This window comes from Bufo bufo, chromosome 2 (genome assembly GCF_905171765.1).
Source record: "Bufo bufo chromosome 2, aBufBuf1.1, whole genome shotgun sequence".
Lineage (NCBI taxonomy): Eukaryota > Metazoa > Chordata > Amphibia > Anura > Bufonidae > Bufo > Bufo bufo.
The window spans coordinates 667,058,143-667,084,295 of NC_053390.1; the positions used below are offsets into that span (position 1 = coordinate 667,058,143).

Here is a 26,153-nt window from a genome sequence, read left to right on the forward strand (position 1 = left end):
GCAAAATGAAGGCATTGATGCTATGGACTGGCCCGCCCGTTCCCCAGACCTGAATCCAATTGAGCACATCTGGGACATCATGTCTCGCTCTATCCACCAACGTCACGTTGTACCACAGACTGTCCAGGAGTTGGCAGAGGCTTTAGTCCAGGTCTGGGAGGAGATCCCTCAGGAGACCGTCTGCCACCTCATCAGGAGCATGCACAGGCGTTGTAGGGAGGTCATACAGGCACGTGGAGGCCACACACACTACTGAGCCTCATTTTGACTTGTTTTAAGGACATTACATCAAAGTTGGATCAGCCTGTAGTGTGTTTTTCCACTTTAATTTTGAGTGTGACTCCAAATCCAGACCTCCATGGGTTGAAAATGATTTCCATTTTTTAATTTTTGTGTGATTTTGTTGTCCGCACATTCAACTATGTAAAGAACAAAGTATTTCAGAAGAATATTTAATTAATTCAGATCTAGGATGTGTTATTTTTGTGTTCCCTTTATTTTTTTGAGCAGTGTATAATTGATACTATTTATTTAGGGGTGGGGTGAGGTTTTCGAAATTCCTGCATTTTTGGGACAATGTCTGTCCTTTTGCGTAGGCAATCACAATTTGTCCATGAAAAAATAAATAAAAAATAAAACCATAGAAAATGCTGATTTATTTCAAAAGCTCGGAAGTGAATACGGTTACACACAGTAGAACAATTAGTCAACAAGAAGCTCAACCACAGAGAACTTTTCGGTACAGTAGCTTTAACATAAAAGTAATCGCTTCAGAAGAGTCAGTATAGAAAAACACTTTGCAGCAATGAAAAGTGCACCGTGCTCAGGAAGAAACGGCACTCATCCAAATGGCAAGGCTAAATATTTCCAAAATTGTCCCAATCAGACATAAAACATATCAGATACATTATTTCTGAGGCTGAACTTCTGATCCTTGCTTGCTAAAGCAATACTGAAGGTTCTTTAAGTTCACTTGAAGATTAAGGATGGGGTTGCAATGACTGATATCCCTCCTTCAGAAGGTCTCTCCAAGCTTTCAGAAAGCGGGCATTCTCTTTGCACTTGGTAGCTAGTTCTTCAACCTGAGATGACACAGCAGATGTTGCTTCAAGAAGCTTTGTCAGTGAAAAGGCAGCCTGCAAAGAAAAACACAAACTGTCATTTCAACTCACTAAGGGTACTGTCACACTAGCGTTAATATTTTCCGGGATTGAGATCCGTCACAAAATATAACTGAACAGGTCGGAATGCTCCAAAATGCGTTCTGTTTCATTTGGTTGCGTTCCCATACCGGAGAGCAAACCGCAGCAAGCGTCATGGGATGCGGAGCAAGACTTGCATGACCCAGGCTTTTCCAGTGGGTGAACAGCCTGCCGGATGTGCTGCCGCTAGGGCACGCGTGTCACCAGAGGTCCGCTCCAGCCCTATTGACTATAATGGGGGCGGGCCGGTGTTCTTGAGGCAGCACGGCAAACATGCCGAGAGGCGGCCGAAATAAGACTACGACATGTAGGGATCAGCAAAAACACTTCCGTTACTGATAATACAACTATCTGCATCCATTATGAACGGATCCGGTTGTATTATCTTTAACATTGCCAAGACGGATCCGTCATGAACTCCATTGAAAGTCAATGGGGGACTGGTCCATTTTCTATTAGTCCCAATTGACTTGCATTGTGGGTCATGACGTCTTGCTCCGCATCCCATGCTGCGGTTTGCTCCCCGGTATGGGAGCCCCACCAAGCAGAATGGAATGCTTTTTGGAGCATTCCGTTCTGTTCAGTTTTGTCCCCATTGGCAATGAATGGGGACAAAACTAAAGCATTTTTTCCGATATTGAGACCCTATGACGGATCTCAATACCAGAAAATAGAAACGCTAGTGTGAAAGTAGCCTAGCATCCAAATAACCCAAATCATAGGACATAAACAGTGGCTGGTAAAAGAAATGCATACTCGTCAAGCCCCGTCATGCCTCTGTCACTCGTGTAGTAATATGCCCACAATCACACATTGCAGTTTAGCACTAAGCAATTGCTGTCCAAGTTTTTATTTCTCCAAAACCATGAATCATCAAGGCAAACGTCACACCTCTCTTCCCAATTGGGTCAAATACAGCTTCTTTTGCTGGCTGGATTCATTTTTCTATCACATTATACACTCCTCGTTTCCATGGTTACAGACCACCCTGTAATCCATCAGTGGTGGTCGTGCTTGCACACTATAGGAAAAAGCACTAACCTAAATGCCCTTCCATGGTCCCGGCCACCAGAGAGGCTGACCCTTTATCCTATAGTGTGCAAGCACGACCGCCACTGATGGATTGCAGGGTGGTCATAACCGTGGAAACGAGGAGTGTATAATGTGATAGAAAAATGAATCCAGCCAGCAAAGGAAGCAATATGGATAACAAAAATACATTAGTAAGTGGCTTGTATTAAAGTGGTTCAGCAGGTTTTTTTTAACTGATGATCTATCCTCTGGATAGATCATCAGCATCTAATCGGCGGGGGTCCGACACCCGGGACCCCTGCCGATCAGCTGTTTGAGAAGGCAGCGGCGCTGGCAGTAGTGCCGCGGCCTTCTCGCTGTTTACCGCAGGCCCAGTGACGTCACGACTAGTATCACTGGCCTGGGCGTGGCTAAGCTCCATTAAAGTGAACAGAGCTTAGCCCTGCCCAGGCCATTGATACTAGTTATGTTGTCACAGGGCCTGCGGTAAACAGCGAGAAGGCTGCGGCGCTACTGCCAGCGCCGCTGCCTTCTCAAACAGCTGATCAGCAGGGGTCCTAGGTGTCGGACCCCCGCCGATTAGATGATGATGATCTATCCTGTTAGTTCTTACTCTATTGGTCGCGCCATAATTAGGATGAAACAGCTATCTGGCTCAGTCCTTTCATCTTCATTGTCAGGGCTCTCGCACATCAAAGTGATCGCTTTAACTGATACACAGGCTTCTATGGAAAAACGTGCCAAAAGAGCATCTGTTCTGTATTTCTTGCTGGATGGGAAGGAGCAGATGTCTGCACATCTCCATCCAGGGGAAAAAAAAAAAAAAGAAGATTCCACACTTTCAGTTGCAATCCTGACAAATAATCAATAGAAAGTAATAGGAGGTTTATTTAAAGGGAGTCTGTCACCACCATATGGCCATATACAGCACTTACATGGCTCTGTAGCACACCTATACATGAATGTAATGGTACCTTTGTTATTTTCTTTTGCAGAAGGAGGAAAAACTATGTTTAGAGCTACATGCACACGATCGTATGCGTTTTGCAGTCCGCAAAAAAAAAAAAAGGATATCACTGCGCTCATCACATGGTCTATCACATGATCCATCACCATGGTGATGGATCATGTGACGGACCATGTGATAAACGCAGTGATTTCACCACAGGTCCTTTTCCTGCTGCACAGCAAAGATGAAGACAGAAGAGAAGCCGGGCTGTGCGAACAAGTGGATGAGGTGAGTTAAATAATTATTTTTTATTTTTTTTTAACCCCTCCAGCCCTATTTTACTAAGCATTCTGTATTATGAATGCTATTATTTTCCCTTATAACCATGTTATAAGGGAAAATAATAATGATCAGGTCCCGATAGCCTCCTAGTAACCGCATCCACTTCTATGGGGCCTGTGTTGCGTGAAAAAGTAGAGCATGCTGCGATTTTCACCCAACGCACAAGTGATGCGTGAAAATCACCGGTGATGTGCACAGCCCCATAGAAATGAATAGGTCCGGATTCAGTGCGGGTGTAATGCGTTCACCTCACGTATTGCACCAGCGCAGAAATCGCGCACGTGTGAAAGAGGCCTAAATCAGTTCCATCCACTTGAATGGGGCTCGCAGAAATCCACGTGCTTACCTCTGCCTAGCATACCCACGAAAAGCCAGGTACGTCACCGGAGGAAAAGAAAAAGATCTTGCCCTGCGCAATGCAGTGCAGGGCTGGGGGGAGCATGCTGAATGAGTGAAGGGGTTATGCTCGGGTTTAGCTCTAAACCTGGACAACCGCTTTAAATGAATATTAGTAACCAATCACTTAACACTAAGGTACATATTTTATAGCTTCATAACTTTAGTAATAAGCAATAACTTTAGTAATAAGCAATAATTCAGCAGCAATGAAGAGCTGAAGTGTTAACGCATTTCAGTATTATTTAGCAATCTAGCCACATTAATAACCGCTCTTGTAAATATTTGGGCAGACTTCATATCGGCCATTAAAGATCTTGGAATGGGTAGCAATGGAAATTATTATTTATACTGAAAAGAACACACAGTGAGAAACATTCGGAACACAACAACCTTCAAGACTGAAACCCCCTAGCAGCACTCATCTTGTATTCTTAAAGGGGTTGTCCAACCCATTAGAAGCGTTGACCTATCCTCAGGAGGAGGAGAGGTGGTGATATAAAGAAACTGCCCTTACGTAGAGAGGCTTATTGGATCCATACGTTGGACACTCTGCACCCTAGGGGCCTCAACAGGGATTATGAGATCATACATATTTGACGTGGGACTTATTCATATAGTTTATGATTTTATTCTTTCTTTCAGACATCTAAAATCCATTGAGGGATCTCACACCTGATAATATGGCAATTGTTATGTTTAATTGAGATATTCTAACTCATTTATTCCTTCTGATTGCTTCTTAATTTCGTGATCTTTATGTTGGTCCGCCCCCTCTGGGCGTATGACGTCATGATGGGCGGTATTATCTCTCTGTACAGGGAGTGCAGAATTATTAGGCAAGTTGTATTTTTGAGGATTAATTTTATTATTGAACAACAACCATGTTCTCAATGAACCCCAAAAACTCATTAATATCAAAGCTGAATATTTTTGGAAGTAGTTTTTAGTTTGTTTTTAGTTTTAGCTATTTTAGGGGGATATCTGTGTGTGCAGGTGACTATTACTGTGCATAATTATTAGGCAACTTAACAAAAAACAAATATATACCTATTTCAATTATTTATTTTTACCAGTGAAACCAATATAACATCTCAACATTCACAAATATACATTTCTGACATTCAAAAACAAAACAAAAACAAATCAGTGACCAATATAGCAACCTTTCTTTGCAAGGACACTCAAAAGCCTGCCATCCATGGATTCTGTCAGTGTTTTGATCTGTTCACCATCAACATTGCGTTCAGCAGCAACCACAGCCTCCCAGACACTGTTCAGAGAGGTGTACTGTTTTCCCTCCTTGTAAATCTCACATTTGATGATGGACCACAGGTTCTCAATGGGGTTCAGATCAGGTGAACAAGGAGGCCATGTCATTAGATTTTCTTCTTTAATACCCTTTCTTGCCAGCCACGCTGTGGAGTACTTGGACGCGTGTGATGGAGCATTGTCCTGCATGAAAATCATGTTTTTCTTGAAGGATGCAGACTTCTTCCTGTACCACTGCTTGAAGAAGGCGTCTTCCAGAAACTGGCAGTAGGACTGGGAGTTGAGCTTGACTCCATCCTCAACCCGAAAAGGCTCCACAAGCTCATCTTTGATGATACCAGCCCAAACCAGTACTCCACTTCCACCTTGCTGGCATCTGAGTCGGACTGGAGCTCTCTGCCCTTTACCAATCCAGCCACGGGCCCATCCATCTGGCCCATCAAGACTCACTCTCATTTCATCAGTCCATAAAACCTTAGAAAAATCAGTCTTGAGATATTTCTTGGCCCAGTCTTGACGTTTCAGCTTGTGTGTCTTGTTCAGTGGTGGTCGTCTTTCAGCCTTTCTTACCTTGGCCATGTCTCTGAGTATTGCACACCTTGTGCTTTTGGGCACTCCAGTGATGTTGCAGCTCTGAAATATGGCCAAACTGGTGGCAAGTGGCATCTTGGCAGCTGCACGCTTGACTTTTCTCAGTTCATGGGCAGTTATTTTGCGCCTTGGTTTTTCCACCCGCTTCATGCGACCCTGTTGACTATTTTGAATGAAACGCTTGATTGTTCGATGATCACGCTTCAGAAGCTTTGCAATTTTAAGAGTGCTGCATCCCTCTGCAAGATATCTCACTATTTTTGACTTTTCTGAGCCTGTCAAGTCCTTCTTTTGACCCATTTTGCCAAAGGAAAGGAAGTTGCCTAATAATTATGCACACCTGATATAGGGTGTTGATGTCATTAGACCACACCCCTTCTCATTACAGAGATGCACATCACCTAATATGCTTAATTGGTAGTAGGCTTTCGAGCCTATACAGCTTGGAGTAAGACAACATGCATAAAGAGGATGATGTGGTCAAAATACTCATTTGCCTAATAATTCTGCACGCAGTGTATATACCTGTTCCTTTGAGTACACTTTCGCCTGTTGATAAAGGCATGCTTGCCGAAACGCGTCCTGGTTGTAGGACATATTGATTTGATGCAATAAAACACCACGATTATTCAAGACACGACTGCTGGGATTTCTTTTGGATTTTAAGTGGAGATTACTTCTATCCCGTGCGGCCGGCTGATTAGTTATTTAATTACCATCCTCAGGACCGGCCATTCCTATCTCATTGGCAGGGATCCAACACCCTGCACCTTGCCAATCAGCTGTCCGTCGTGCAGTGGATGGAGCTGGTTAGCGCAGCGCGGCTTCCTTAGGAGAAGCACTGCAGTAACCAGGTCTGTCCACTGCACAAAGGTCCGGGTGCCGAAGCTAGTGCAGAACAGCCTGACCACTTTATTAAAGGAGTCGTCTGGCCTAATTTAAAAAAATCCTCATCTTCCAAAATGCCCTCTATTCCACTGATGGCAGTGGATTAACCCTTAGGCCTAGTTCACACAAACGTTTTTTTTGCGAGTGTACGGGCCGTTTTTTTGTGGTCCGTATACGGAACCATTCATTTCAATGGTTCCGCAAAAAAAACGGAATGTGTTCCGTATGCATTCCGTTTCCGTATTTCCGTTCCGTTGAAAGATAGAGCTTGTCCTATATTTGGCCGTAAATCACGGGTCGTGCCTCCATTCAAGTCAATGGGTCCGCAAAAAAAAACGGAACACATACGGAAATGCATCCGTATGTCTTCCGTTTCGTTTTTTCTGAACCATCTATTGAAAATGTTATGGCCTGCTCAATTTCTTCTATGTAATTACTGTATACTGTACATGGCATACGGAAAAACGGAACGGAAAAACGGAAACACAACGGAACTCAAAAACGGATCCGTGAAAAACGGACCGCAAAAAACAATAAAAGCCATACGGTCGTGTGAACTAGGCCTTAGAGGACCAGGCCATTTACTGCATTCATTCTTTACTCCCTACCTTTCCAGAACCACGTCTTTTCTATTTTCCCATTCAGATAGCTGTATGAGGACTTGTTTTTTGCAGGACAAGGCGCACTTTCTAATGCCACCATTTAATATGGCATACAATGTAGTAGGAAGCTGGAAAAAAAAATTCCAAATGTGGCGAAACTGGTGGGAAAAAAACAACAAAAAAACGATATGCAACTGCGCCATAGTTTTACGGGTCTCATTTTTCTGCATTCCCTAGGTGGTAAGACTGACCTGTTCCACTCATTGTCTGCATCAGCACAATTACAGCCATGCCACAGTTACCGTATTTATCGGCGTATAACACGCACTTTTTCCCCCCTGAAAATAGGGGGCAAATCATGTATGCGTGTTATACGCCGATATTCATTGCGCTGTATGAGCCGGGAGAGAGGAGGGGCTGGAGTCCGTAACTAGGGGCGGGGCCCGGTGCAGTCACTGTACTCTTACACCGGGCCCCGCCGCTCACCAAAGTATTTATAAACGTGAATCCTTATCCTGTTATTAAGCTGCCCTCTCCCATGTTCCCATGTCCCCCCTGTATCCCCATAGCACTTACTTAAGCTTCAATAGCAGGCAGAGCGGACGGCAGCAGTAACGTCACTCACTGACGTTGAGCGCCTGCTCCGCCCCCTTTATGAATGAAGCAGGCGGAGCAGACGCGCGACGTCAGTGAGTGACGTTACTGGTGCTATCCGCTCTGCCTGCTATGGAAGCGTGTGAATCGTAAGTGCTGTGGGGATACAGGGGAACATGGGAAAATGGGAGAGGGCAGCTTAATAACAGGATAAGGATTCACGTTTATAAATACTTCGGTGAGCAGAGGCCCGGTGTATTGGGGGACACTGTTATGAGGGGGATCTGTGGATGACATATAGCAGTGTCATCCACAGATCCCCCCCATAACAGTTCCATCCACAGATCCCCCCACCCCATAGCAGTACAATTTGAAATTTAATTTTTTTTCCTGAAATTTCCCTTAAAATAAAGGGTGCGTGTTATACGCCAGTGCGTGTTATACACCGATAAATACGGTATATAGTGTTACTTGTGTTTTAGTACTGGGGGGAAATAATAAAAACTCTGGAAAACATTTTTTCGTTTTACTGGCATATTCTGACCCCCTATACTGTTTTTACATTTTCATCTATGGAGCTGTGTGAGGTTTCAATTTTTGAGTGGTGATCTGTAGTTTTTATGGAAACCCTTTTGGAGTGTACATGCCTTTTTGGTCACTTTTTAGGCAATTTCTTTAGGGAGGTGAACCGACGAAAAAACTGCAAATTGTCCATTTATTTTTTATTTTTTCCAGTACGGTGTTCAAAGGAAGGGATAAATATTTTAAATAGTTCAGACATATTGGGATGCGGCGATGCCTATGATATATTTTTTTAAATTGTTAATTTTTATTATGGGAAAGGGGGATGCTTTGAAATTTTTAAAAACTTTTTAATGTATTGCAGATTTGCTATTTTCTTATAGAGCCCTGCCACCTGGAGGCCTCCATAAAAACAACAGCTAAGATAGGCTGGGTTATTTCAGGGAGACCCAGGCTATTGCAGATATCGGATTCCATAATTTCAGCTCAAGAAAGCCATACAGGCTCAGCACTCCCGGGGAGATCTGCCTCAGAGGCAGCTTTCCCTGGGAGTGTCTATTGTGGCCATGGCACCTGAGGAGATGAATGTCTCCATTTGTTTGAGATAGTAAAGTACAACCCTCGGCTATCTCCGGCACTTCCATAGAAATAAATGTAGCAGCGGCCAACTTTTCCGATGAGCTGCTCCGTCCATTTCAGAGGGGTTCCGTTCTTGTGATTGGCGGTAGTACTAGTGGTAGGACCCCCACCAATCTGATAATTATCCCATATCCTGTGTATAGAGGATAACTTTTTATAACCAGAATACCCCTTTAACCCCTTCAGGACACAGCCTTATTTCACCTTAAGGACCAGGCCATTTTTTGAAAATCTGACCAATGTCACTTTATGTGGTGATAACTTTAAAACGCTTTGACTTATCCAGGCCATTCTGAGATTGTTTTTTCGTCACATATTTTACTTCATGACACTGGTAAAATTGAGTCAAAAAAATTCATTTTTATTTATAAAAAAAAAATACCAAATTTACCCAAATTTTGGAAAAATTTGCAAATTTCTAACTTTCAATTTCTCTACTTCTACAATACATAGTAATAACTCCAAAAATAGTTATTAATTTACATACCCCATATGTCTACTATATGTTTGGATCATTTTGGGAATGATATTTTATTTTTTGGGGATGTTGTTACAAGGCTTAGAAGTTTAGAAGCGAATCTCGAATTGTTTCAGAAATTTTCAAAAACCCAATTTTTAGGGACCAGTTTAGGTCTGAAGTCACTTTGAGGCTTACATAATAGAAACCACCCAAAAATGACCCCATTCTATAAACTACACCCCTCAAGGTATTCAAAACTGATTTTACAAACTTTGTTAACCCTTTAGCTGTTCCACAAGAATTAATGGAAAATAGAGATACAATTTCATAATTTCACTTTTTTGGCAGATTTTCCATTTTAATAATTTTTTTCCAGTTACAAAGCAAGGGTTAACAGCCAAACCAAACTCAATATTTATGGCCCTGATTCTGTAGTTTACAGAAACACCCCATATGTGGTCGTAAACCGCTGTACGGGCACACGGCAGGGCGCAGAAGGAAAGGAATGCCATACGGTTTTTGGAAGGCAGATTTTACTGGACTGGTTTTTTTGACACCATGTCCCATTTGAAGCCCCCCTGATGCACCTCTAGAGTAGAAACTCCAAAAAAAGTGACCCCATTTTAGAAACTACAGGATAGGGTGGCAGTATTGTTGGTACTAGTTTAGGGTACATATGATTTTTGGTTGCGCTATATTACACTTTTTGTGAGGCAAGGTAACAAGAAATAGCTGTTTTGGCACCGTTTTTATTTTTTTGTTATTTACAACATTCATCTGACAGGTTAGATCATGTGATATTTTTATAGACCATGTCGTCACGGATGCGGCGATACCTAATATGTATACTTTTTTTTATTTATGTAAGTTTTACACAATTATTTCATTTTTGAAGCAAAAAAAAAATCATGTTTTAGTGTTTCCATAGTCTGAGAGCCATAATTTTTTCAGTTTTTCGGCGATTACCTTGGGTAGGGTATGATTTTTGCGGGATGAGATGACGGTTTTATTGGCACTATTTTGGGGTGCGTGTAACTTTTTGATCGCTTGCTATTACACTTTTTGTGATGTAAGATGACAAAAAATGGTTTATTTAGCACAGTTTTTATTTTACATTTTTTACGGTGTTCATCTGAGGGGTTAGGTCATGCGATGTTTTTATAGAGACGGTCGATAAAAAAAAAAAGATGTTTTAGTGTCTCCATATTCTGAGCCATAGTTTTTTTATTTTTTGGGCGATTGTCTCACGTAGGGGCTCATTTTTTGCGGGATGAGGTGACGGTTAGATTGGTACTGATTTGGTGGGCAAACGCCTTTTTGATCGCTTGCTGTTGTACTTTTTGTTTATTTAGCACAGTTTTTATTTTTTACAGTGTTCATCTGAGGGGTTAGGTCATGTGATATGTTTATAGAGACGGTCGATACGGACGCGGTGATACCTAATATGTATACTTCCCCCCACCCTATTTTTTACCATTTTTTTTTAACTTTATTTGGGGAAAATTACATTTTTGTTTATTTTTACTTAAAACTTTTAATTTTTTGGGGGGGAAACTTTATTTTTTGTCCCACTTTGGGACTTGAACTTTTGGGGGTCTAATCCTTTACAATGCATTCCAATACTTCTGTATTGGAATGCATTGGCTGTATGAGTAATACTGTGTGTATTACTCATACAGCTTCCGGCCTGTGAGATCCAGGGGGCTGAATCTCACAGGCTCTTCACCGGAAGGCAGCGCGATGCCTTCCTTAGGTATCGTGCTGCCTTCCATGCCATCGGGTCCCCCCCTACAGCCGCATGGGGACCCGATGGCACCGCCGCCAGCAGCCGCAAACCACAGGTCTGAATTGACCTGCGGTTTGCAGTGATCGCTGACACGGGGCGCCCCCCGCGCATTTAGCCAAGGTGCCTGCTCAATGATTTGAGCAGGCACCGGGTTCCGATCAACGCCCGCTGGTGCCGGATTCGGCACTTATACATTTCAATTGAAAATAATGCCGGATCCGGTAAGTGTTCAAGATTTTTGGCTGGAGAGAAAAATACAGCATGCTGCAGTATTTTCTCCGGCCAAAAAACGTAAGGGGGACTGAACTGATGCATCCTGATCTCTCCATTCAGAATGCATTAGGATAAAACTGATCATTTCTTTTCCGGTATAGAGCCCCTAGGACGGAACTCAGTGCCGGAAAAGAAAAACGCTAGTGTGAAAGTACCCTATAAAAGCGGATCTCAGATGGAAATGGCTCAAATGCATGCCAAATGTGCATAACTGATGCCACAGGATCTGTTTTTTTCTGCTCTTCTGACGGATCAGAACAATGAAAAATTAAAGATGTGAACTCAGCCTAAGGGCTCATGCACACAATGCTGCGGACTGCAGATAGTGGTCTGCAATGCACGGTACTAGTGCATGCCTTTTTGGGATGCAAACTCATTTAGGCCTCATGCACATGACCGTATGCGTTTTGCGGTCTGCAAATTGAGGATCCACAAAAAAACAAAATGGATGACGTTCCGTATGGCATCCGTTTTTTTTGTGGATCCATTTATAATAATGCCTATCCTTGTCCGCAAACTAGAAAAAAATAGGACATGCACTATTTTTTTTTTTGCGGAGCTACAGAACAGACATACTGATGCGGGCAGCACACGATTTTTTGCGGACCCATTCATATGAATGGGTCCGCATCCTATCCGCAAAAAAACCGGAACGGACACGGAAACAAACCACGTTCGTGTGCATGTAGCCTTGAATGAGTCCAGGATCCACGTTACATGCCTTATTTCTTTGCGGTGCAGCGGTATGGACCTTCTATCCCTAGTGCGTCCAGTCGAGGCTTCCACAGAACCACTAACGCAATGGATCTGCATCCGTGATACGGAGTGCCCAGCCCTATGGATCCGATTCTTTACCTGTCCTTCTGACGGATACGGAAAGAATACAGTGATGTGAACCCCAGCACAGACATATCCGCCCACCAGGCACCATCCTTACATCATCTATCTGCAGCTCCACCTCCTCCAGCAGCTCCTGTGGGTCGCCCCGCGCCCCCTGCACCGCTTTAGCCATGGACCAAAATCCCCTAAACGTGGCAACCGGTAAAAGTCCCCCAGACTTCAAAACAGGCGCGGAGCGATCCCGCTGCAGCCAATCACAGAGCTAGAGTTTCTTTGCCAATAGGAAACGTTTTCTATGGATTTTTTTTTTTTTCTGAAATAACTTTATTATACCACCGTGAACAGTTGACAGTTCTGTGGCAGTTATTATTGATAGTTTGCTGTTAGTGGTAATTTCAGTGTCTTGGCGGCAGAGGGCGCTGCATATACTTATCACACCTTGTGATTTATCTCGATTGTGACTACTAGTAAAGGCTGCTTTACATTTCCTGACAGCTCTGTTCGCGCAGGCGCAGTCGATGTTTTTTTCCCCCGAAGCTCTCTGTAGTGCGCAGTTCAGATCAGTCAGTGAGCTGGGAGCACTGCAGCTGCCCCAGTATAGTGAACCTATACTCCGCCGTCACCATGATATCTGTCTGCAGGTATACGGTGCAAGGTAAGCGGGTGTCTGTCTAGCAGCTGTCAATTGTACTCGTGCAGCTGTTGTGACACTACAACTCCCAGCATTCGGGTCTGTCTTCCAAGGCATGCCGGGATGTGTAGTTCCACACAGCGGAGCCCCTGGCTACTTGTGCGCTCCAGCTCCCTCGGGCCTGACTGGTGACCTGTGCCCGGGGTCAGCGGACTAGGACTAGCCATGCAGTGTGTCCTTGCCCGGCCCTGTAGTAAATAGACGAGCTCAGTGCTGCCCCCAGCGGCCACACCGGGGATGTAGGGGAAAGGTCAGCAGCCCAGACCCTATGTGTGTGCTGTTACATGGGTGGCATTTCTCCTGCCACACACCTCTCTCTTTCTGACTGCTCCTCCCCTCATCTGCCAGTTTACAGATCATGGGAGTAGTAGTTACACAACTGTGCTATATAACCTGCAGGTGTGGCCTACACCCTATTCTCAGCATGTTCTGCGCCCAGTGCTCGAGGTATCAGATCTCATCCGCACACGTAGAGAGGTTGACTTGCAGCGCGGATCTTAAATCAGTCAGCTCTTTCTGCGGATTTCACCTGTTGCACTGTATAGGGAGAAATCCGCTGCAACTCCAGGACGAAATGTGCATCCGGACATGCAGATTGTGGAGTTTGCAGTAAAAAATACTATGTATATGTTTCCATTCTGTGTGAACATGCACGTAAGGTGGTTCTGTGGTTTATGTAGATAACGCAATCATTTCCCTGATCTATGATACACCGACCTAATGCTGTGAGCTGATCAGTTATCTTCTGTCCTTACACGTCCCCTGCACCGAAGACAATGTAGCATGAAATATCCTCAACATCTGATCCCACTCCGGGCACCTAGGTCATCAGCCCGGAGAAGCTCTTTAAACTCTCGAAAACCCCTTTAAAGGAGGACACTGGATCAGCCTGCAGTAAAGAACTGCTCGCTATTTATCTGGCCTACCCTTCTCCGAGGCTTTGTTCACTAGGCTGCATCGCTCACGTCACATTGACAACACTTGACTGCTGCAGCCAACCACTGGCCTCTTCGGTGGATCTACCAGGTAAGCCATGAGCCGTTCTTTATTGCAGGCTGATCCCCAGGACAACCTCTTTAAAGGGTTTCTGTCACCCCAATGTTCGCTATTAAACAGGCTGACATTATAGATGTGAAAATGTCACCTGAATTTAACTCTGCATTTTGTTTTATTTAAGTATGCCCCCGTTTTTGTGTAATTTAAACTTTTATTATATGCAAATTAGCCTCTAGGAGCAGAGGGGGCGTTGCACCTGCACCTAGAGGCTCCGTTCGCCCACCTCATTTCCACGCCCTTCTGTCTTGATTGACAGGGCCAGGGCAGTGTTGATTCTCCTGCTGCCCTGTCTGCTGTGTAAATCTCGCGCCTGCGCCGTTCAGTATTCGGCGCAGGTGCACTGAGAAAGCTGGCAGCCGGGTTGTCCAATGGGATAAAATTTTTAGAAAAAGGTCAAAATGGGTTAAAAAAAATAAAAACATTACTCTCCTGGCCAGTCCTGCTTCTTGGTCCCATCTGAATACACAGGAAATGGCAGGGAATCCCTGCGGAGGTGGGTCACCAATGTCACTCATCGGTAGAGAGACCATTTCTTTCCATTTCCTGTGTGTTAGCATGAGACCAGCAGAGACCCCGTATGACATCGGTGCGGGAACGATGTATTTTTTAGTTTATTTTTAATATTTTTTTGCCCCTTAAACACCAAATCATGTGGCAAAATCGCAGGACTCCAATCAATTGCTATGAAGGCTCCCAGGCCTGTTATAATAAGCTGCCCAAGAGGGGTTGTCCGTGTTCTGATGTTCATGACCTAACCCCAGGATAGGTCATCAATGTCAGATCGGCAGTGGGCAGACTGCCAGCCCCCTCTGCTGATCCGCTGTTTGAAGAGACTATGGCGCTCCTGCGGGCACTGAGTTCTCATCACTATTTACCTGCTGGCGTTGACATTGCATCAGCAAGCGGTATAGTAACAATTGCACCTTCGATTGAATGGGACGGAGGAGCTGTCGATGGTCAACAGGTAAACAGAGAAGAGAACACAGCGCTGTGGTCTCTTCCAACAGCTGATCGTCAGGAGTTGGACCCCTTCCAATCTGATATCGATGACCTATCCTGATAATAGATTACCAATATCAGAAAGAGGACAAACCCTTTAAGACAAGCCTACAGCACAACTTGACAGGCAACCAGTAAAAATCCCATAGTCAGCAATATCATTCTATTGCATTCTATGGTATAAATGATCAGAAGATCGCATCTTCTAGTCCCCAAAGGGGACAAAAAAATCGTGCATCGTGAATGCTGTAATATAAAAATGCATGATTCAACATTTTTATTTTTTTTTGTCACCTTGCCCCCCTCCCTAAAAAAAAATTGAATAAAAAGTGATCAAATAGTTGTACGCACGCTATAATGGTAGCAATAAAAACCTGCAGAAAACAAGCCCTCAGACAGCTCTGTAGACAGAAACATAAAAAACAAATATGGTGATTAGGGATCAGCGAATCAACTTCGGATGAAACATCCAAAGTCGATTTGCATAAAACTTTGTTCGAATACTGTACGGAGCAGGAGCCAAAGTTACCACGAAGTCTCGCGAGACTTCGGGTAATAACTTCATAAATTAATTTGTACTTTTAAAAAACCATTTCCCGAACTCTGGTTCGGTTCCAAACTTTTTGCAAAAGTTTATATTTTTTAATGCAGTAAAACATAATAAAAACAATATCCGTTTGGCATTGCTGTAATTGTCCAGAGCCTCAGAATATGATCATCGTGTCATTTTTAGCGCACATTAAACTCCGTAAAAACAAATCCAAACGACAGAATTGTGGTATTTTTTCAGCTATGGTAAATTAAATGGTGACCTTTTAAACATATAAATTGTCCCACAAAAAATATGCCCTCATATGGCTATGTGAACAGAAAACGTAAAAAGTTATGGCTCTTAGAAGGTGGTAAGAAAAAAACCTACAATGCAGAAGATAAATTAGCACGGCTCTTAAGAGGTTAATATTATTCAGACAAGACCAGCATTAGGCCCCATACCCTTCTTCTCAGCTCTGCTCCGTGCGGTTCGGTCATTAGTGTCAGGACACGGCCTGGCTAGCTCTATACCGCCAAAAAGTGCACCGATACCAGGATACAGATCCGGACTTGATGGTGTCATGCATCTCACAGAACAGTGACAGAATGGCTCCTTTCTGCATTATTAATAATAGACAACTTGTGTCCGTGCAGCGCACCATTGCTTACCTTACCTGAAACCACTGAAGAAGTCTGTGCCAACCTTCTGCATCAAGAGATGGGCATCAGCGACTGTGCCACGAATCACCACGCATTATACCATCCACCCCCGTGACAAGGACAACAGATGGGAAGGTATTTGATTTTGAAATCCCGCAGATGGAACATGTTTCTAGATCGTTCAGCAAAGTATTGTTCATTGTTCTTTACCATTTAACCCCATGAAAGTGCTGGCCCAGCAACCACATCTATCACCTATCCATAGAATAGTTAAAGGGGTTGTCTCATCATAGACAATGGGGGCACATCACTAGGAGAACCGCTGGGACCCGCACCTATATAGAGAACGGAGCCCCGCAAGTTGGTGGCTGGAGGACTCTTTTCCGGCCACCACCAAGCCGGCTCCCCATAGAAGTGAATGGGAGTGCAACTTGACCGACCACCGCTCCCATTCACTTCTATGGGCTCGACGGAAATAGCCGAGCCAGCGCTCGGCTATTTTTGCCGACCCCATAGAAAATGAATGGAGGGGTGCTGCGCAATCGCAGTGCGCCCTCCTTCACTTTCGGGGCTCTGTTCTCGATATAGGTGCGGGTACCAGCGCTGGGACCCGCACCTATAAGACAATGGGGGCATATCCTAGTGATATGCCCCCATTGTCTGTCATGAGACAACCCCTTTAATACTGGGCCCCTCCATAATCAAGAGAATAGGGTTCTGAGCCCCCGTTTGAATTCACCAGTTCACTGATCAAGATAGTGGCCATTTAAGCTAATAGAGTCTACCTGTGCCAATACTGTGTTCTGCTTATAGGCCCCTTGCAGACGAGCGTGTCCAGATGCGTTCAGTGAAAAATGCGCGATTTCGCAAGCAAAGTCATTCAGTTTTGCCTGCGATCACATTCAGTTGTTCAGTTTTTATCGTGGGGGTGCAATACGTTTTGATGCGTTTTTCACACTCGTGATAAAAAACTAAAGGTTTACGAACAACATCTCTTAGCAACCATAAGTGAAAAACGCATCGCATCCGCACTTGCTTGCAGATGCAATGTGTTTTTCACGCAGCCACATTCACTTCTATGGGGCCAGCGTTGCGTGAAAATTGCAGACTATAGAACATGCTGCGATTTTCACGCAACGCACAAGTGATGCGTGAAAACCAACGCACATGTACACAGCCCCATTGAAATGAAGGGGTCCGGATTCTGTGCGGGCGCAATGCGTTCGCATCACGCATTGCACCCACGCGGAATACTCGCTCGTGTGATAGGGGCCTTAGGCTTATGCACACGACTGCATGGTTTTTGCGGATCCATTGGAGCAATGCCTGTCCTTGTCCGCAAAACGGACAACAATAGGACATGTTCTTTTCTTTTGTGGAACGGACATGCGGAAATGGAATGCACACGGAGTCTTTTCCGTAATTTTTTTTTTTATTTTTTTTTGCGGACCCATTGAAGTGAATGGTTCCACATATGGACCTATAAAAAAACAGAACGGAAATGGAAAAATAATACGTTCGTGTGCATGAGCCCTTACTTAGGGTTGAAGTTTGGGGGCTAGATATTTTAGCAAGGGCATGAAACGGATGCCCCAATTCATGGGGGTGTTTTACCCTTCCCTAAGGTAACCCTGCAGCGACCTGATCGATGGTTGTCAGCAGGGGAGAAAATGAAGCAGTCCATAATACTGAATGAAAAAGTCTGTTCGGGTATTGCATGTGTCAGGAGGTTTCTGTGTAGTTCTAGTTAATATTTCTTACATTTGTCGGCATCATACGCTTGCTCAGTGTTTTTCCTGCTGCGCTCCAAGTAGCATAGATTCAAACTGAGCAAGTGCCGAGACCTGTCATCTTGTGCCTGCGCTGTGTCTCCCGAGACCAGAAGATACAGCGCAGGCACAAGATGACACCTCTTGGCCTTTGCCCAGTTTTAACCTGCACTGCTTGGAGCACAGCAGGAGAAACACGGAGCAAGAGCTGTAACCAAAAGATACAGTGCAGGCAGGAGAACACAGGTCTCGAGGCTAGGAGAGCAGCAGGCACGAGAAGGCTAGCCCTGTCAATCCAGGGGAAGGGGTGTAACAAACTGGTGCTCCAAGTGCTCTTGCCGGCCCTTCTGTGCTCCAGTTAGGTTACTCGCAAATAAATAAAAATGCAGTTTTCTCAGTAATGAGGTCAAGGAGAGTCATAATAAGGGTATCAGCATGTTTAACCCTACCAGGCTGTATGCCTGGTTTAATAGGGTTGATCATGCCGATAGATGCTCTTTAACTCTCCCAGACAATCCCTGTGACCAAAAAGGGGGGTTGTCACTCAATTAAAGCATCACACATTAGACAAATCAATGCGATGCTCTGCTGTGAGCATCTTTATCTAGGCATATCAAAAATAGACTAGAACGGTTATCCTTATTCTACTAATACTAGTATGATGAGGATTACCCTACAGATACCATCTTCCTTTTACAGCAGCAATAAACAATGGATTACCTACCTTTTAGTAGGGGGTTTTATCATTTGCGCTGACTGCTACAGAAGGACAGTTTATTTTGTATTAAATTTTTACAAAAATTCTACCAAAAAATGTTTTCTATACCGTAAATATTAAGTTTAAAAAAAAATACCTCTTTCGACTGAAGTGTTCCAAAGTCCATTGTAATGGCTTTGTTTGTGCCTTGTTAGGTGTCAGTATGGAGAGGTTTGCAGAGGAAGCTGATGTGGTGGTAGTTGGAGGTGGACCTGCAGGTCTCTCTGCAGCCATACGGTTAAAGCAGCTTGCGGCGGAGAGTGGTAAGGAGCTGCGTGTTTGCTTGGTGGAAAAAGCATCTCAGATCGGGGCTCACACCCTCTCTGGGGCCTGTCTGGAGCCAAGAGCCTTGGAGGAACTGTTCCCTGACTGGAAGGAAAGAGGGGTATGTACTTGTATATAAATTGTGAGCCATTCACTAGATATTATAAACTGTGTCCAGTGGCATGAAGCATTGCGGGTGATGCTAGGGAGGCCTCGTCACTGTCTGCCATTGGCTGCCCCAACTCCCCACCTCCACCCCCCTACTCAGGATGATCACGGGGAGAAGCAGCAGGGACCAGGAGAGACGTAGGTGCCGGGAAGCCAGGTAAGTACATTGTGTGTGAGGGGCCCAGGCATATGGGGGGGGGGGCGCATTTCAGGGATCGGATAACTCCTTTAAAGGGGTTATCGCTCTTCAGCAAGCTGTCATGTACAGAAAGTTAACACAAGGCCCTTACTAATGCATTGGGATTGTCCATATTGCTTCCTTTGCTGGCTTCATTCATCTTTCCATCACATTATACACTGTTTGTTTCCACGGTCCTGACCACCGTGAAATCGATCTGCGGTGGCCGTGCTTGCGCACTATAGGAAAAAGCTCTGGCATCTCTGGTGGCCGGGACTATGGGAGTGCAAATAGGCTGATGTTTTTTTTTCTATAGTGTACAAGCACGGCCACTGCTGCAGGATTTCAGGGTGGTCGTAACCAAGGATACTAGAAGTGTATAATGTGATGAAGAATGAATCAATCCAGCAGAGGAAGCAATATGGACAATCACAATACATTACAGGCTTGTATTAACTTTCTCTACATGATAAATACTATTTGCAGAAGTGACACAACCCATTTAAACTAAACGTACACAGGACGTACAATGCACATTGCCTGCCACAATCTGAATAATGTTTTTCCCAGTAAAAAATTGTCAATTGCTGCACATGCATTTTATTGTGTGATAATTAGTTACATGCTCCCGCGCTCCGAATGGCTCTCCTGCGATCAGGGAGCCATTTGTTCCTTGTAGTAGCCTCAGTTTTCTCTGCAGGATCCTGGGCTACAACAGCCGTAGTTCCTATGGAGGCCTATAGGTGGCAACGCTCCATAGGAAAATACTGCAAATCCCTAGGCTGCAATGGTAATTCATTGCAGTTTAAAGGACAAACAATCTAACAATCGCCTGTTTAAAGTCCCCTAGAGGACTTAAAATATGTGTAAAAAAACATGTTTTTAAATAAATATATAAAAATCATCCCCTTTCTCCATAATAAAAATAAACAATAAATAAAAATAAAGATCATTTGCACCGCTGAGTCCCGACATGCCTGTACTATGAAAAATCTAAATATGTTTATGCCGTAACAGAAAAAAAATCTAAATTGCCAATTCACCGCTTCACCTCCCTAAAAAAAATTCAATAAAAAGTGATCAAAAAGGCTTACACGGAGCCATCACCCAGCTAGGGTAGACATCACCCAGCTAGGGTAGACATCACCCAGCTAGGGTAGACATCACCCAGCTAGGGTAGACATCACCCAGCTAGGGTAGACATCACCCAGCTAGGGTAGACATCACCCAGCTAGGGTAGACATCACCCAGCTAGGGTAGACATCACCCAGCTAGGGTAGACATCCCCCAGCTAGGGTAGACATCCCCCAGCTAGGGTAGACATCCCCCAGCTAGGGTAGACATCCCCCAGCTAGGGTAGACATCCCCCAGCTAGGGTAGACATCCCCCAGCTAGGGTAGACATCCCCCAGCTAGGGTAGACATCCCCCAGCTAGGGTAGACATCACCCAGCTAGGGTAGACATCACCCAGCTAGGGTAGACATCACCCAGCTCCGTAGACATAAATACAAAAAAAGTTATGGGGGTCAGAATATGGCAATGCAAGGGACAAAAATTCTAAAATCGGATCAGTTTGCATTAAAAACAAAACCCATAAAACGGTGGTGAAATTGTGTTTTCTTTTCTTCCACTACCTCATATGCAATATAAAATGGTGACCTTAGAAAGTACAACTTGTCCCGCAAAAAACAAGCCCCCATAAAGCTGTGTGAACGGAAAATAAATGATGAGTCTGAGAATGCAGGGAGTAAAAACGGAAAACCGCTGCATCAGGAAGGGGTTAAAGGGGTTATCAGGTGATTTCTGTTGTCCTGTCTGAGAGCAGGATAGAAGCGGATCTCTGTGATTTATAGGTTTATATGATTTGGAGCAGGATTTCTGCATCATAAGCAGAATACATTCTGACAGGGCTCCTAGATAAGACCCACCCACACTGGGTGATTGACAAGCTTCTGTGTACACACTGATACAGCGAAAGCTGTCAATCACTGTGTGTAGGCGTGGTAATCAGGACTCTCACTGTATCTCATAGGAGTCCTGTCACGATTTACTCTCTACTTACCACAGAGCTCTTCAACAGGTTCACTTTGAGCAGAGATAGCCATGGCAGATTGAGAGTAAGTCTTCAGTTGGGCTCCGTTCACATCTGCGTTATGGTTTCTATTCTAAACAAAAGCCAAGCCGATCTGCTTCGTCATTCTGATGGCAAGAATAGTGCAGAGGCTCAGAAGCCTAACATAATAATTATTAAAGGGATTTACCGAGATTTTCATACTGATGACCTATCCTCTGTATCTGATCAGTGGGGGTCAGACACCAGGGACCCCGGCTAATGGAGTGGAGGCACCAGTGATCCTGTGAGCGCCTTGGCCTTCTCTCAGCTTTGCCTAGGCCAGTGACGACACATTCATCTGTAATGGGGCCTAGGAGCAGCTCTGTCCCATAGAAGTGAATGGGGCTAAGCTTGATACCAAGCACAGCCGCTACATAATGTACGGCGCTGTGCTTGGTGAGTGGGGAGAAGGCCGCGACGCACACAGGAGCTCCACTGCCTTCTCAAACAGCTGATCGGTGGTGGTCCTGGGTGTCGGACCCCCACAATCAGATACTGATGACCTATCCTCCAGACAGATCATCAGTTGAAGAACCCTTTTAATGATCATCGTGTTTTAATGTATTTTGGCTTTAGTTTACTACTGTGGCTGGGGAGGTGTTTGAGGTTCATGATGGGTGGGAGGTTAATATTCCAGTGTTTGATTTACAAAATACATTGAACACAAACGTGTTCTCACAGGCCCCACTGCACACAAAAGTGAATGGAGATAAGTTTGGAATCCTGACAGAAAAATACAGAATACCAGTACCTATGCTGCCAGGTAAGTTGTCTCTGTATAGCCACATGTGAGGTAGTAACAGGCCTTGTCAGCTCTCATGCACACTTACCCAATGACTTGGGCTTAGAACCTATCTGCCATGCCTTCAGGAAGGACAAAGCCATGTCCGTGAAGGCAGTGTGAATAGATGACCGTGAAATCCCATAATGTGGTCCCCACAATGAAAGCGGCTTTAAATGGGGTATTCCCATCTCCGCCATTCATGGCCGTGGTTGGATTACTCGTCCTATACACTGGCTGGTCTATGGTGTTTCCATAATTCCCATTTACTCTGGGGGGGACTGAAACAGAAACGGCATAGCACAGACCTTCATGTAACTTTGGCCATGGGTGTCCCTCTCTCTGCCTTGCTGTGGCACAGAAGCAATAATATATTTAAGCCAGCATTTATTTAGTCTGTTTCCTTCTTTTCAATTGTGCAGGGTAAGGGGGCAGCTGAATTCTGCATTGTGAGAACCCCTACTAAACGACTCCCGTTATTTCAGTTTCCCTAATGCATAATCCTTACTGCATCCATGGGCCCCCATTCACTGGATCTTTTGGCCTCTGTAGAGTTGGTTTTTCATTTTACTGTGTGGAATAACAGCGGCATATACCATATACATGAGAACCTATGTACGATGGAGTGCCATACATTGGAAAATCCTCCGACACAGGCTGTGAATAGACCCTTGCCTTCTCATTCACACACTCTCTCTTTCATACATCCAGAAGAACATTGTCAGTGCTTTGATCTTTGTCATTAACCTCTAGGACTTCCAATGAATAATCATGGCAACTATATAGTGAGGCTTGGCCACTTCGTCAGCTGGCTTGGTGAGCAGGCAGAGGCTCTTGGTGTTGAAATCTACCCTGGATACGCAGCGGCAGAGGTAAGTTGCTTGTCTCCTGGATTTTCTATTTTACACCAGTTATATGAAGGACAAGACTACGGGTTAGGCTACTTTCACAGATCCGTCTTACAAATGCATTGCAAGAACGGATCCGTCTCTCCAGATGTCATCCGGGGAAACGGATCCGTTATATATTTTTTCACATGCGCAGACCGGAAGGACGGATCCGGCATTGCGGTATTTTTAATGCCGAATCCAGCACTAATACATTTCAATGTGAATTAATGCCGTATCCGGCATTCCGGCAACTGATCCGGAATTTTGGGCGGAGATAATACCGCAGCATGCTGTGGTATTTCCTCCGTCCAAAACTCCGTTCAGTGACTGAACTGAAGACATCCTGATGCATCCTGATCGGATTGCTCTCCATTCAGAATGCATGGGGATAAAACTGATCAGTTCTTTTCCGGTATAGAACCCCTAGGACGGAACTCAGTGCCGGAAAAGAAAAACGCTAGTGTGAAAGTACCCTAAGTTAACCGTGTGCATTTCTATATTTTCAGGTGCTTTTCCATGAAGATGGTAGTGTTAAAGGAATAGCCACAAATGATGTTGGTATTCACAAAGATGGCTCCCCAAAGGTAACACTGAATACATCCTTCTTGTATCACAGAAATAACTAACGTTATGAGGTGCGGGTCTTGGTAAAGTGTAATCGCACCTGTTCTTCTGTTCAAAAATATAAATAATATATATAAAAATATACATAAAAAATATGATAATCTTTTATATATCTTTATATTCTGCAGCGTTTTACAAATTATTATTGGCTACATATAACTATCCAAGTAAAGGTTCTGTCGACATTATCGCTTTCTTCAGTACAAAGCAGTGACTTCACTTGCCACTTCTGCTTCATTCCTATAGCCCACATTTGAACGAGGCCTGGAACTGCACGCTAAGGTCACCATTTTCGGAGAAGGCTGCCATGGGCATCTTGCCAAACAGTTGTACAAGGCCTTCAATCTTAGAGAGAACTGCGAACCACAAACCTATGCCATTGGGCTGAAGGAGGTACGGCTTTTATCTGCTGTAGAAAGGAGTAGTTATTGCAGAAATTGTAGTAGAATTTGAAGGAAATGCATAAGGCCAAGGTTAGCGATTGTGTCTGCACCTAGAATCTGAGTGAAAAAAAAAAGAAGTGGCTTAGTTTGTGACTCGCTTGACGAGGGGGTCAAAATGTGCCATTCTGCACCAGTCTGTCCTGCAGCACATTTATCATTCAGCCTGAGGCCGTGATAAGTTTGATTCATGTCTACGCAGCCTTTCTTACATTATCTACAGGATTAGTAAATCTTCCCCATAGTCTTAGGCCTGTTTCACATCTGCGTTTTAGCAGGTCCGACAGGTTGTTCCGTGCGCTGCCCCATTCACTATAATGCATAACGCAGATGTGAAACAGATTGTTCTGTAGTTCTAGATAAATGTCATAGTATGATGGTGTCATTTAATATTGATTCATGTTTGGACGTCTGGAAAATTCTATTTTCTCTTGAGTATATAGCACCAACATACTCCTCAGCGCTGTACAGTCATCACTGACAACAGTCTGTGTCCTCATTACTTAATTTTCCTATCCTACACATTAGAATAGTTTTCATAGGAAGAAAATGAAGGGGGTTATCCAGCCATTTAAAGCAGATTGCCTTTCCTTAGGATAGGTCATCAGTATTAAAATCTTTGAAAACCCATTTAATGGACTAACAGATTCATTTAAATTGGAAAAACCCTCCCATAAATGTAACTTTTTTTGTTGTTGTAGATTTTTAATATGGCTGAAGTAAATCTTATTGCACACAATTGCATTTTTATCCCCTTAGTGACCTAATTTATTTTAGCCTTAAAGGAGTTGTCCCATGATTATTGTAAAAAATGAAAATCAGACATCATACAGTACATGACAATCCCTTTCTAATAAAGCTAGAACCAGCCCTGTACCTCACATGGATCCAGAGATCTCCCCATCTATTGCTCTACTAGATTTAAAGCAAACAGCTCAAGGGGCGTGTCTTTTCTGCTGCCACTCAGGGGGCGTGTCCATTCTCCTGCAGCTCTCTCCTTATAACAACTCAGGAGGCAATTGAAGGATGAAACTGAGCATGTGTGGCCAGCTCAGTGAGCAGGACAAAGAAATAATATAAGAACAAACAGCAGGTGCCGCTATACAGATTTTATTGAATAACTTAATGGCTATACAAAATTTTTAATTAAATGCAATGACAAAACTGTAGAATATTTTTTGTGGGACAACCCCTTTAACCACCTCCGGACCGCTGTACGCACAGACGCGTCCTGGAGGTGGTTGTTTCATTCCAGTGGATCTCCAGCCTGCCAGCGGCGATCGTTCGCTGGCAGGCTGGAGATGTGATTTTTTTTAACCCCTAACAGGTATATTAGACGCTGTTTTGATAACAGCGTCTAATATACCTGCTACCTGGTCCTCTGGTGGTCCCCTTTGTTTGGATCGACCACCAGAGGACACAGATAGCTCAGCAATATGTAGCACCAAGCACCACACTACACTACACCCCCCCTGTCACTTATCAACCCCTTATTCGCCCCTGATCACCCCATATAGACTCCCTGATCACCCCCCTGTCATTGATTACCCCCCTGTCATTGATCACCCCCCTGTAAAGCTCCATTCAGATGTCCGCATGGTTTTTACGGATCCACTGATAGACTGATCGGATCCGCAAAACGCATACGGACGTCTGAATGAAGCCTTACAGGGGCGTGATCAATGACTGTGGTGATCACCCCATATAGACTCCCTGATCACCCCCCTGTCATTGATTACCCCCCTGTCATTGATCACCCCCCTGTAAAGCTCCATTCAGATGTCCGCATGATTTTTACGGATCCACTGATAGACTGATCGGATCCGCAAAACGCATACGGACGT

At 44.2% G+C, this 26,153-nt stretch overlaps 2 protein-coding genes across 2 annotated transcripts in view; one reads left to right on the top strand and one right to left on the bottom strand.

Annotated features, from left to right (window-relative positions):
• Nucleotides 1-675: 675 nt before the first annotated feature.
• Nucleotides 676-12,635, bottom strand: C2H4orf46 (chromosome 2 C4orf46 homolog). The gene is made up of 2 exons (XM_040420523.1): nt 12,486-12,635; nt 676-1,136 (listed from the first exon to the last, which is right to left on the bottom strand). The coding sequence occupies exons 1-2, from the start codon at nt 12,558-12,560 to the stop codon at nt 981-983; spliced, it is 231 nt and encodes a 76-aa protein (XP_040276457.1). The 5' UTR covers nt 12,561-12,635; the 3' UTR covers nt 676-980.
• Nucleotides 12,636-12,902: 267 nt separating this feature from the next.
• Nucleotides 12,903-26,153, top strand: part of ETFDH (electron transfer flavoprotein dehydrogenase) — a 41,266-nt gene continuing 28,015 nt past the window's right edge. Inside the window, exons 1-7 of the mRNA XM_040418600.1 lie at nt 12,903-13,043; nt 16,320-16,460; nt 19,007-19,236; nt 22,256-22,337; nt 23,109-23,227; nt 23,752-23,829; nt 24,116-24,262. Of these exons, the coding sequence (XP_040274534.1) occupies nt 13,013-13,043; nt 16,320-16,460; nt 19,007-19,236; nt 22,256-22,337; nt 23,109-23,227; nt 23,752-23,829; nt 24,116-24,262 (828 nt within the window). The 5' untranslated portion in view covers nt 12,903-13,012. The remainder of the gene's footprint in view (nt 13,044-16,319; nt 16,461-19,006; nt 19,237-22,255; nt 22,338-23,108; nt 23,228-23,751; nt 23,830-24,115; nt 24,263-26,153) is intronic.

Excerpts from the sequence above, each read along its gene's own strand:
- C2H4orf46 (XM_040420523.1), bottom strand. The coding sequence starts at position 12,560 with ATGGCTAAAGCGGTGCAGGGGGCGCGGGGCGACCCACAGGAGCTGCTG. Across the intron at positions 1,137-12,485 it reads TGGAGCTGCAGATAGATGAT|GCTGCCTTTTCACTGACAAA; the intron begins GTAAGGATGGTG and ends TTTTCTTTGCAG.